At 38.3% G+C, this 12,933-nt stretch overlaps 2 protein-coding genes across 2 annotated transcripts; one reads left to right on the forward strand and one right to left on the reverse strand.

Annotated features, from left to right (window-relative positions):
- Window positions 1–3,565: 3,565 nt before the first annotated feature.
- Window positions 3,566–5,283, reverse strand: LOC122277436 (berberine bridge enzyme-like 4). The gene has a single exon (XM_043087415.1). It carries the CDS (start codon window positions 5,273–5,275, stop codon window positions 3,662–3,664), a length of 1,614 nt encoding a protein of 537 aa, XP_042943349.1. The 5' UTR covers window positions 5,276–5,283; the 3' UTR covers window positions 3,566–3,661.
- A 5,060-nt stretch (window positions 5,284–10,343) lies between these two features.
- Window positions 10,344–11,138, forward strand: LOC122276900. Its single transcript, XM_043086792.1, has one exon. It carries the CDS (start codon window positions 10,344–10,346, stop codon window positions 11,136–11,138), a length of 795 nt encoding a protein of 264 aa, XP_042942726.1.
- Window positions 11,139–12,933: the final 1,795 nt, after the last annotated feature.

The raw sequence follows: 12,933 nt of genomic DNA on the forward strand, positions 1-12,933 counted from the left end.
TTGAATTCACTCGTTAATGAAATTTGAGAAAATTCTTAATGCTTCATTCACTACCCTTATTCCAAAAAGGGCAAGGTTGGTGGAGGTGAAAGACCCATCCCATAAGTCTGGTGAGTGGGGTATACAAAATGATCATTTCCAAACTTCTAGCTAATTTGTTTTGTGAAGTTATGGGGAAGATCATCTCGAGGTCACAAAATGCCTTTGTTACTGGAAGACAAATCCTTGACTCAGTCCTCATTATTAATGAATACTTAGATGGTAGAGTCAGAGTCGTCATCCTAGGTATTCTATGTAAATTGGATATGGGGAAGTCTTTTAATCATGTTAATTGGGATTTTTTTGGTGTCAATAGGTATGGATTTGGGGAGAGATAGTGTCATTGGATGAAACATTGCTTCACCATCATCAGATTCTCAATTCTGGTTAATGGCACTTCTAAAGGTATTGTTAACAGATCTCCGGGCTTGAGGTAAATGGATCCTTTATCTCCTTTCTTGTTTGTTTTAATATGGATGTGCTGCTAAGTAGAATGTTGAAGGTGGTGGTGGAAAGGGGCTTTATCTCCAGTTTCTATGTGCTGGTTCATGGAATGGTAGCTTAAATGTCTCTCATATTCTCTTCTCTAATGACAAGTTGATTATTTGTGAGCCAGATACTGACAAGATTCATTCCTTAAGGGCTCTTTTGCTTTGTTTTGAAGATGCCTTCAACCTTAAGGTGAATTTATCGAAATCTGAAATGGTTCATGTTGGCTTGGTTAATAATTTGGGTGAATTGGCTGCTATCTTGGGCTATAAGGTATCATCCTTACCCATGAAGTATTTTGGTTTTCTCTTGGGGGGCTCCTTATAAATCCAAGGTCCCAATGTGGGATGCGATTATTGAAAAGATCAAATGTAGGTTGGCACGTTGGAAAAGGATTTATTTGTCCAAAAGTGGTAGAATCACCCTAATCAATAGTACATTATCCTACCTCCTAGCATACTTTCTATCTTTATTTCCTTCGCCTTCAAGGGTGATGAATTGATTGAAGAAGATTTTTCATGATTTCTTGTGGGGAGCTTTACAGGATGAGAAAAAAAATTCCATTTGATTAATTGGGATAAGATCTATACCCCCTTTATCTTGCAGAGGTTTAGGGGCAAGAAAGTTGAGAACCTTCAATAATGCCTATTAGGAAAATGGTTATGGATTGGGAAGGGGATGCTCTTTTGAGGAATGTTATCGATGTTAAATATGGGAGTATTTGGGGGAGGTTAGTGATCAAATGAAGTAAGAGGGGCATATGGTGTGAGGGTTTGAAAATTTATTCAGAATGGATGGGAAGATTTCTCTAACAATTTCAGATTTGAGGTGGGAAGGGGAAGAAGACTTAGATTTTGGTACAATATATGATGTGGCGATGTTGCCTTGAAGAATGATTTCCCTTCTTTTTGTAGGATTGTGTTGGATAAGGATGCCTTAGTGTCTGACAATATGGACATTCTGATAATGCGCTATACACACTAAATTTAAAGTTTGGAGGGGAGGATAGATTACTTTGGATTCATTCGAGGAATTAGAACTTCTTGATCAGATCCTATTATAAGATTATGTCGTTCCTTTCTTCCATTGCCTTGGAAGTGTAGTTGGAGGAGTAATGTTCCTCTTGAGATTGCTTTTTTTGGCTTGTTGGCCTCCCACGAGAAAACATTGACTACTGATAAGCCGAGAAAGCGTGACCTTTACATAATAGGTTGGTGTTTCATGTGTAAAAGTAAAGGTGAATTGATGGATCATCTTCTTCTTCATATTGAAGTAGTTAAGGCCTAAAGGGATCAATGAAGTCTTCACCAGGCTTGGTAGTGCTTGGGTAATGCCTAAGAGGGTAATAGATTTATGATCATGTTGTTGAGGAATTCAGGGCAATCGTCAAATAGTGGATATTTGGAAGATGATCATGCCTTTATGTTTAATGTGGTTTATTTGAAATGATGAGATGAATGGTTACTATTTTGATAACAGGGAGCATTGATCGGGAGGGTTAGGGACTTTTTCTTTCATACATTGTTATTTTTGGCTTTGGCTAATATATTGAATGAGACTAGTTTTAACGAATTTTATGCAATTTTTCACAAATCTTAGCTTGTAATTAGCTTAATCTCCTGTATATTTCATGTATACTTGAATATTGTCTAATTATATGGATTAGTAAATTCTTCTTACTTATATAAAAAAAAAATAAAAATTCTATTGATTATTCCAAAAATCCACCACTAGAATATAGCTCCCTTCGGCACACCTGGCCGTTTCTCAAAATCCAAGTTTTAAGTTCTGTTTAGTATGGTTTTACCATTCTCTTACATATATAACTAAGCTTGTCATAGGCCATGTTGCCAAAAAAATTAAGAAATATTAATAATTTTTAAAACCTGTTTGCCAAAAAAGACCATAATCACCCCCCCTAATTTTGATTTACTTCCATAATTGTTTGGCTTTTCGGCATATTGATCCCTATTTCTAATTTTAAACCTTTTACTCTATATTGATCATTTATTACTAAATAGTAAATAATCCGTTAAATACGTCTCATCAAAATACGATGGTCTTTGTAATTGGAAAAATCAACAAGTGCATATCAAATGGTATAGTTTTTTGTTTTTCCTTTGTGAGTTTACCAATATTTTGTATACAGAGAAATGCTTTAATTATTAAAAAAGATTTAACAAAGATAAACTTATAAACTGACATATATTGATGTGATATGTATGATCATTGTAAACTCATAAGCTAATATATCACATGGAGACACATTAATTTATAAATTTACTTTCAACAAATTTTTTGTGAATATTTAAAAAAATTTATTCTCCTCTTTAGTTTCTTCATAGGACGTACGTACAATTATGCAAAATTTTGAAATTTATTAATGAAATTAATTTCTAAAAAATAGCTTAATGTCAGTTTCTTACATGGTTTTAATTATTTGGAAATGATAACGTTACCATATACTTCTTGTTGTAAAAGTAGGCAACTGTGAAATGTATAAATACCGTGTAATCATTTTGAAAAATAGTGGAGTCTATTATTAAAAAATTAATTTATTTTTCATGTAGGTTCTATAAATGTTTTATTTACTTTTTTTTTAAAGCGATTATGGGACGATTGCATAATTTACGGTTGCAAATATTTTTTCTCTAAATTATTTATGCTGCAAATTAGAAAGCAATCTACTGCATATAAATACTCCATTAATACTACAAATCTAGCTACATCTGAAATTTGGACACCCTATTTGCCCCACATGGCAAGAAAATCAGTAATTAAAAAAAGACATAAAATGAAAGGTTTAAAAATGAGATATTCTTAATGTTTTTTTTTTTTTTTTTTTTGTGTGTTTATATATGCAAGATCAGTGGTGACATTAAAAGTCATGTTTGTCTTGGCCGAATGCTTTGAATCCTTCTCCGTTAACTTCACCATCTATCCACATAAATTATTTTGTACGTGCAGGTGATGGGAGAGAAAAACAATCATGCGAAGAGAAATGTTATTTGATTTTGTTTTTCATGTAACTCTAAAATTAAGTCAGCCATATAAATTTATTATTTTGTAAAACTTTTTGATTTGGCTTAACAAGTTCATGAAGGAGTCCATGGACTGGAAACCGCTTACAGGCTCAAGGTCCGGGGGGAATGCTTTGTTCGTTTTTGAAGAAATTGTTGGGATCAATGCTTGTCTTCACATGCATCAACCTGTCCAGATTGCCCTTGAAGTACTTACTCCCATACACTCGTGCACTATTAATAAGGATTGCACGATTCTTGCTTGAACTGGCAATACCGATGTCAAGATCTTTATAGTTGAGAAAAGCCTCCCTTGGGGACTTCGATACGTACGGTCTCATAACCTCATACAAGGTTCTTGAAAGTTTCAGGTAATCGTTCGTAGCTTCTGTACCTTCTTCCACCCACTGCACGGAATATTGTATCTTGAATATGTTTCCAGCCCTGTGTGGGAATGGAGTCTCTGATTCTGGAATCTCACTCATTCTTCCTCCATAGGGATTCCATTGCATCCATCCCCCTTCCCCTATTTTAATCAACAACTTCCACATGGATTCTAAACCAGTCTTTGGAATTGGTTCCTTCACATAATCAGACTTGCTTTTGAAGGAGAAATCTGCCTTGGATGGCCTGACTAGTAAAGCACTTGTGGGAGTTCCGGGGGGGAAATATGCCCAGAAAAGAGTGGACTCAATCCATGTCATTTCACTGCAGTCATCTTGCTGCAATCTTAAGTCGGGAAACCTCACATTCATTAAAGGGATAAGGCTTTCAGATTTTCCCAAATAGTGTCCAATGAAAGAAATTTGCACTGTCTTCTTGCCTTTGTGACTTCCATTCACTGTTTGTGGCATTGCCCTTATGAATAGTTCTTTTGGTAGTTTGTCCGCAACATGTTGCCAACGATAAACAACATCTGTTGCATTCTGTTCCAATGTCCTTTTAACGTTGAACACTGTCACCATGGATGGAACTTGTACCAACTTTATTCTCCATGAAAGAATAACTCCGAAGCTTGCTCCACCACCTCCTCTAATGGCCCAAAACACATCCTCTCCCATGGATTTTCTATCGAGGATCGATCCATTAACAATGACTATTTGCGCATCGATTATATTATCCACAGAGAGGCCATACTTTCGCATCAAGTTTCCATATCCACCTCCAGAAAAGTGTCCACCCGTGCCTACGGTCGGACAGACCCCAGCAGGGAAAGCATGGACTTTACTTTTCTCGGCGATTCGGTAATAAACCTCGCCAAGAGTTGCTCCAGCCTGAACCCATGCAGTCTCGGATGCTATATCAATGTCGATAGCACGAAAATTGAACATGTCAAGGACTAGGAATGGATTATTTGATACGAATGAAAGACCCTCATAGTCATGGCCACCGCTTCGAATCCTGATTTCCAAGCCATAACGCTGTGCACAAATAACAGTTGCTTGGATGTGAGAAATGTGTTTGGCAGCTATAATAGCAAGTGGTTTTGGGGTTGCAGATGTCAAAAACCTGCGGTTTATTATATAGGAGTTCAAAACAGAGAGAAAAGAGGCATTGTTGGGGGTGTAGATGGCTTGGGAAACTGGGTAAAATGGTGAAGAATTAATTGGAAGACATCGGAAAAACATGTCTAGATTAACTTGATCTGAATTCGCACATGAAATTGAGAACAAAATGATAGCAAGTATGATTGGGATTGAAGGTTGTCGTTGGCATGAGGTCTTCATTCTGCCAAATAATTCGTTGGTTTGACCTCTTGTTTGTGTGATCTGCTGCACTGTTATAAGATCAATATGAGAGTACTGATCATGGCTAAGACATCATGAACGCTATACTTATAAACTTTCAATTAATGCCGTTTCGTTGCAAGGTAATTAATTATTATACAATTAATGGATCTATTATGAAATCAAATCCAAACAGATCTTCTTTCTCAAGTACTGTTTACATGGTTTTTATTTCAAAATCATAATGATCATACGGCGTCGGTTATCATAATTATTGCCTTTTTGGGGCTACAAAAATATTAATCCAATATTTATTGTACTTTATAATTTTAACCACATCAGGAAATATTTTATTGAAAATTGTTAATGCATGCAGTAGCTAGCTAGAGTGATCTATAGATGTTCTTTATAAGTAATTCATTCCTAAGTACCTTTCCTCGTATATATTCCTGATCAAATCTAATTCTTTGGTGCATTTTTGCAAGACATCTTTGAGCTAAACTTGACGGAAATAATTTCTTGTCTTACAAGACTATTTTTGACGAGCAGAACTTGCCGAAAAGTCTCAATTTTTTTTTTTTTTTTGTTGGCAATAAAAAACCGCTGCCAAAAAGTCTCAATTTTAAGAGAACCCGCTAAAAACAATTCAAATATTGTTTGTTAAACTTGGCGTAGTGTGCTATGTAAATACCATCTCTCCTCTCAAGGTTGAGGTTTTTTCTCTCTAGCAGAGTTTTGTCTCTTAAGCTAGCTTTGACTGGTTTGAAGAGGAGAGATGGTAGAGGAACTAACAAAACAGTGGGAAGAACTAAGTCTCACGGAGAAGGAAAAGGGGGAGGTAGTACTGGTCCCTAGTTCAACAGCAACAAAATAGCTACATAGTAACTATTGTCTGCTGGCTATGATCATAGCTCAAAGGCCAGTAAATAGAGAAGCCTTTAAGACAACTATGGCAAGAGTATGGAGATGCAAAAGTTGGATCCAATTCACTGAAGTTGGAAGCAATAAATACTTAGTTGAGTTCCACTTAGAGCAGGATCTACAACAGGTCATACGTGGAAGGCCTTGGTCTTTTGATAGGTGGCTGGTCTGCATTCACTTGTATGAAGGGGATAGATCAATCAATGAAGTTCCTTTCACCTTGGAAGAGTTTTGGGTTCATGCATATAACATGCCTTTGGCAAGTATGACTGAATAGGTAGGCAAAAAAATTGGTGACACAATAGGGAAGACTCTTTCTGTACAAGTTGATGATAGGGGCATTGGATGGGGTAAGTTCCTGAGACTCAAGGTGGAGGTTGACATCTCAAAGGCTCTTCAGAGAGGTCTTTTCTTGTCTTTTGAAGGTAAGAGAACCTGGATCCCCTTTAAATATGAACGTTTGCCATCTTTTTGTTTCAAATGTGGGGTCTTAAAGCATGCACAGAGAGGCTGCCAAGTAATGAATACAGACAGCAGTAAGCTCCAGTATGGGTCTTGGCTTAGAGCACCAGTAACCAGAGAAGGAGATCTCTCAAGGAAAAGGTATGGAAACTCAAGTCCACCTAGAGAAACAGAGGAGCAACCATGGGAGAGGGAGAGAGAGGTCAGGGACGACACACCAACCAAAAAGCATGACAATACACCAATAGGTCAGAATTGTAACCTGTAAGATGGGGACATCATAGAAACAAAAGGGCAACTGTGAACCACCACCTTTCTGTTGATCAGAAGACAGGAAGCAGTCAGGTCCTTTTTAAGGAAACAAATGTGGAGCTATTTGTGGGCAAGTCAGAACAGGTTTCAAAAGATGCAAGACCTTGTCTGATGCAAGGCATTGAGGATGCTGCATTGCCAATCAACAAGGTAGAAACCTCCAGCAAGGACAAGGCCCAACAAACTGTCTTAAACCTCAGGAGCAATGATCTGGCGGTCCAAGTATCCTCTATGGCCAACTTTGTCTCATACCAAGTCCTAGCCCTGCAGAAATTCAAGAGCCAAGCCACATGGAAAAGGAAAGCAAGGGACAAAGGCAATGCAGGCCCCTTAACAGAAGTGAACAAGGAAAACATACCAACTGGATCAAAGAGAGAGGCAGGCCTTATCACTAGATCAGCATCTGTTAAGGCCCTCAAGAAACCAAAGATGGAGAAGGAACATGGTATGAAAGCTAGCAAGAATGATATGGTGGTGGCTGGGATCCAGCCCCACCAATTAAAATGAATTGCTTGAGCTGAAACTCCCGAGGGCTTGGGAACCCTCGGTCAGTTAATAACTTGTGCCTTATGGTGCAAACAAAGCTCCCAACCTTTGTTTTCTTAATAGAAACAAAGAGCAAAAAAGAAAAAATGGAATCAATCAGGCGCTTGATAAAGTATGAGCATAGTTTTGTGGTCAATCCCATAGGGACTAAGAGAGGTCTAGCTTTCTTTTAGAAAGAAGAAGTGGAAGCAGAAGTAATCTCCTCTACAATCTCACACATCTCTCTGGCAATTAAATATAGGGAAGCAGGAGTCACATGGTTCCTAACGGGATTCTATGGCAACCCAATTACAGAGAAAATACATGAGAGTTGGCAATTACTGCAAGCACTACAACCAGTAGCAGGAGAGGGATGGCTGTGTGTAGGTGACTTTAATGAGATTTTGAGCAATAGGGAGAAGAGTGGAGGCCCATTGGGACCTCTGAAACAAATGGAGATGTTTAGGGACACAATCACCAAATGTGGCCTTATAGATATGGGTTTTATAGGGAACAAATATACCTGGACCAATGGCAGGCAAGGGGCAGCCTTTACAAAAGAGAGGTTGGATAGGGCTCTTGGCAATGGGGTCTGGCTAGACCTGTACACAGACCCAAGTGTTCACACCCTCCCCTTTCTTTCTTCAGATCATAGCCCCATCTTGATCACCATGGAACAGCACCAACATTTTGGTAATAGACACACAAAGCCATTCAGATTTGAAGCCTCTTGGACATTGAATGAAGACTGTTTTACGAAGGTGGAGGGAGCATGGAAGTCACCTAGACTGACCAACAACAGCATGAGAAGCATCTCAGAAGGCCTGAAGAACTGTTAGTAGAGACTTACACAATGGAGCAAGCAAGAAGACTTTTGGCACATCCAAGAAAGAGACTCAGGCTCAACTAGAACTGCTCTCTAAACTACAGGAGGACAATACAGGTAACTTAAAAATGAGGAAATCAAGCAAGTCCAGAGGGCAGTAGATAACAAGCTAGAGGTTGAAAACATCAAGTGGAAACAAAGGGCCAAGATAAGGTGGTTGAAAGAGGGGGACAGAAACACTAAGTTTTTCCACCAAGCAGCATCCCAAAGAAGGGCAACAAATAGGATAAAGACTTTGTTAGACAACAATGACAAAGTGGTGCACTCGAGAGAAGGTATTAGGGACCTTTTCCAAGGCTATTTCACTAATCTTTTCACCACTTCTAATCCTAGTCACCAAACAGAATGCCTGCCCTCTTTAGAAGCTTGAGTGACTATGTCCCAAAATGAGTTCCTCACTAGACCTTATTGCATTCAAGAAGTGGAAGAAGCAATGTTCCAAACGAATGGTCTAAGCTCCCCAGGGCCAGATGGATTCCTAGCCATTTTCTATCAAAAACACTGGTCAATAGTGGGTCCTCAAGTCTGTGATACAGTTCTAAAAGTGCTCAACTCGAGGGGCAAAATGGAAAGCATCAACAACACCTTCATTGCACTCATTCCCAAGAAGAAAAAGCCAACTAGAGTGACAGAATTTAGGCCTATTTCACTTTGTAATGTTCCATACAAAGTCATCTAAAAAATTGTTGCAAATAGGCTTAAAAAATTCTCCCTAATCTCATATCTGAATCTCAATTAGCTTTTGTCCCAAATAGGCTTATATCAGATAATATTATTGTTGCCTTTGAGACTTTGCATACCATGAAATGTAAAATGATAGGGAAAGAGGGCTATATGGCCTTGAAGTTAGACATGAGCAAAGCATATGACAGAGTGGAGTGGGGATTTCTGAGAGCAGCCTTACTCAAGCTGGGTTTCTGTAACACATGGGTGGATTTGGTGATGAACTGCATAGAAACAGTCACATACTCCCTGCTTGTCAATGGGGAACCTCAAAAAGCTTTCTCCCCCACTCGAGGAATAAGGCAAGGGGACCCTCTATCCCCTTACCTTTTTATCTTGTGTGCAGAAGTCCTGAGCAATTTGATAAAGAAAGCTGAGGAGAATGAGATCATTCATGGTGTCCCAGTTGCACGTGGACAGATGAGGGTATCCCACCTCTTTTTTGTAGATGATAGCCTTCTCTTTTGCAAAGCCAATGCCTTGGAGTGGGGTAGAAGGATCAGCCTCTTAAGACTCTATGAAAGAGCCTCGGGTCAGAGGTTGAATGTTGAGAATACCTCAATAGTTTTTAGTAAAAATACAAGCCATTTAACCCAGCAATTCATCTTGTCTATAGCAGGAATAAGAACATCTATGCCTTATGAAAGGTACTTGGGATTACCTCTTATGGTAGGCAGGGACAGATTTAAAACCTTCAAGAATATCTTGGACAATGTCAGGATAAGACTGAACAACCATAGAGTCAAGTCACTCTCTCAGGCAGGAAAGGAAATTTTTTTGAAAGCAGTGATTCAAGCCCTTCCAACCTACACAATGAGTGTATTTAAGCTACCACTTAATCTACTTCAGTCTCTAAACAGTGTAATCCACAACTACTGGTGGGGTCAGCAAGAGAAGGAGCAAAGAATACATTGGATCTCATGGAAGAGAATGGGGCAAGCCAAATCTGAGGGTGGTTTGGGTTTCAGGGATCTTGAAGTTTTCAACAAAGCCATGCTGTCCAAGAATTGTTGGAGGATACTCCAAGACCCAACATCACTTACTGCCAGGGTCCTTAAAGCTAAATATTTCCCAAACTCGAGTTTTCAAGTGGCTAAGGTGGGAGCCAAGCCATCCTTTGTATGGAGAAGTCTTCTATCAGCTAGATAGACTATTGAGGCAGGGTCATTGTGGAGGTTGGGCACAGGAGACAAGATTAAAATATGGTCAGATAAATGGTTAGTCAAGTCTAAACCAGCAATGGTAAGAAGCCCTATAAAGTTTCTGAGTTTTGAAGCCACAGTAGCTGAGCTTATAGACCATTCAACCAAGAGCTGGAAAAGGGACCCGGTGCAAGAAATATTTGAAGAAGAGAAAGCCTTAGTGATCCTCCAAACTCCCATTAGCTCCTTGAATTCCAAGGACAAGCTCATATGGCATGGCACAAAAAATGGCTCTTTCTCAGTGAAGAGTGCATATCACATGGAGAAAGCAACGAAAATGGAAGGAAGAGGCCAAGCCTCAACCAGTAAATCATTTAAAGAAGTATGGAAAAAAATATGGCAGCTCCATATCCCTCCAATTGACAAAATGTTTATATGGAGAGCATGCCAAGAATCCCTCCCTACCCAGCTCAACTTATTCAAGACAAAGATAGTGAAGGTACCACTATGTCCAATTTGCTCAAGAGAGGAGGAAAGTATTCTACATACTCTTTGGAACTGTGAGGTAGTCAAAGATGTTTGGGGCCAATGCTCGATGAGGCTGCAAAAAAGCACATGCTCCCAACTGCCTATGGTGTTATTCTTTGAGAACATGATCAAAGTTCTCAATGATTCAGAGATGCAGGAATTTGTGATGGTAGCTAGACAATTATGGCTGAGAAGAAATTCTTTTATCTTCAAAAACAAATTCCTACCTCCAAACTGTCTACTCAGAGAAACCAGTTTGAGACTACAGCTGCTAAAAGAAGAGGAGGACAAAATTCAGACTCAAAAGAAGGGCCAACAGACAAAGAATTCAGCTGAGAAGTGGCAAAGTCCTCCTGCAAACTAGTTTAAAGTCAATTGGGATGGGGCAGTAGACAAAGCAAAATGCATGATTGGCATAGGTGTAGTTGTAAGGGATGAGAAAGGTCAGATCATAGCAACAATGAGGCACAAGAAGATGCAAATCCCCGACCCTCTCCTAACAGAATCTTATGGAGCTTTAGTAGCTGTTCAGTTTGCCAAGGATCTGGGACTGACACAGATTGAATTGGAGGGTGATTCACTCTAGGTAAGAAAGGCACTACAGGAAGAAAATGAAGCGTGGAGCAGTACCAGCATGTTTATCTGTGAGACTAGAACTTGGCTTAAAACTTTTGCAATGTGGCATGTTTCTCATGTTAGGAGGAATGGTAACAACATAGCCCATTTGTTAGCAAAAGGATCTTAACATTTCTGATGATTTTAATGTAACTATGGAGGGCATTCCTCAGTGTATTTCTCCTTTAGTTCAATGAAATGAAGTAAGAGTATTTCAAAAAATAAATAAATACCAAATGTAAGAACACACCTACTAACAAAAAGATGTAGTACGGATACAAATAATTTTATGGGAGATATGGGGATTGGGTATATCTCATGCTATGATTATATGATATCATAATGAAAATAAAATAAAAAGGGAAATAGAGAAGAGAGAATTAGGGAAATAGATTTTGAGGGGCGCAACATCTTTGTCAATGTCAATTATTTTTAAATAACGAACCTATCTTAGATCTATTTATAGGTGAATGAGATTAGAGAAAAAATATAAAAATAATAAGTCGATTATACTAATTGATAATGATTGATTTTATATACAATAAATTTTAACTAAATATAGTATTACCATTTATAAATTATACTATATTCTATGTACGGTAATATTTTAACAATAATGTTGCTAGTTGTTCAAATTCTATACACTTTTAGCTTTCCATTTGTTAGACTTTTGGTATTTTTTTGATGTGTGAAATAATGAGTGTTGCCCAAAGGTTGTAGTAAGGGTCCTTAGTCTTACCTATATAAAATAGCTTGTGTTTTCCATTAGACTCACCCATAGAGTTCTAAGGCAAATTAAAGACTAGAAGTACATTTTCTACAGAAAATCTCTACTTCCTTTTGTAAGTTTTTGAGTTCTTAAATCAAAATGACTGGAAGTAAAAGATTCTATAGATTTTTTTATTCTTTCAAGATGTTTTCTTACACCATTATCACCCATGCCCCTCCCTTCTCATTTTGGTCAACTTTCCCGTGAATCAAGCCCCGAGCACCTTCCTTGGGCACGTGAGCCAGATGCTTGCCGGGTGTAAAAAAAAAAAAAACCCTGGCCATTTCGACATTCCACATGCTGCCACACCTCCTCTTCCAAATATCTCTCATTCCTATATTCTCTTCCACAGTTCGCGCCTCTATGTTGCAATTATGTTGTATTTCTTTTTTAGCATTTTATGTTTACGGGTCTCCATGTAGGTGCTTGTAAACTTGATGATGTGTAGTTGTTTTGGTCATCTTTCCCATGAAGCAAGCCCCGAGCACCTTCTCATATGTGTTGGTGCTTTCTTTTACTGGAAATTGGTTGTTGTCCACCTATCCTATCCAAGGATGCAAAAGGTGGGGGATTGTAGATTTTTAACTCTTTTCTACATATACAGGATATGAGATGAGAATTTCACTACAACAAAAAAGATATTTTGGGACGAATTGAAAATCTTCCCAAAAAGTGAGATTTAGGAATGAATTTCATATTTCATTCTAAAAAATTGACGAAATTTCTGTAACGGTTGAACTTATTTGAACGGTCTAGTTAGGGACGAAATATTTTG

This window comes from Carya illinoinensis, chromosome 9, assembly GCF_018687715.1.
Source record: "Carya illinoinensis cultivar Pawnee chromosome 9, C.illinoinensisPawnee_v1, whole genome shotgun sequence".
Classification (NCBI taxonomy): Eukaryota; Viridiplantae; Streptophyta; class Magnoliopsida; order Fagales; family Juglandaceae; genus Carya; species Carya illinoinensis.

Bases quoted from the DNA above. Each gene is read 5' to 3' on its own strand.
- LOC122276900 (XM_043086792.1), top strand. From the start codon at position 10,344: ATGGTAAGAAGCCCTATAAAGTTTCTGAGTTTTGAAGCCACAGTAGCT.
- LOC122277436 (XM_043087415.1), bottom strand. From the start codon at position 5,275: ATGAAGACCTCATGCCAACGACAACCTTCAATCCCAATCATACTTGCT.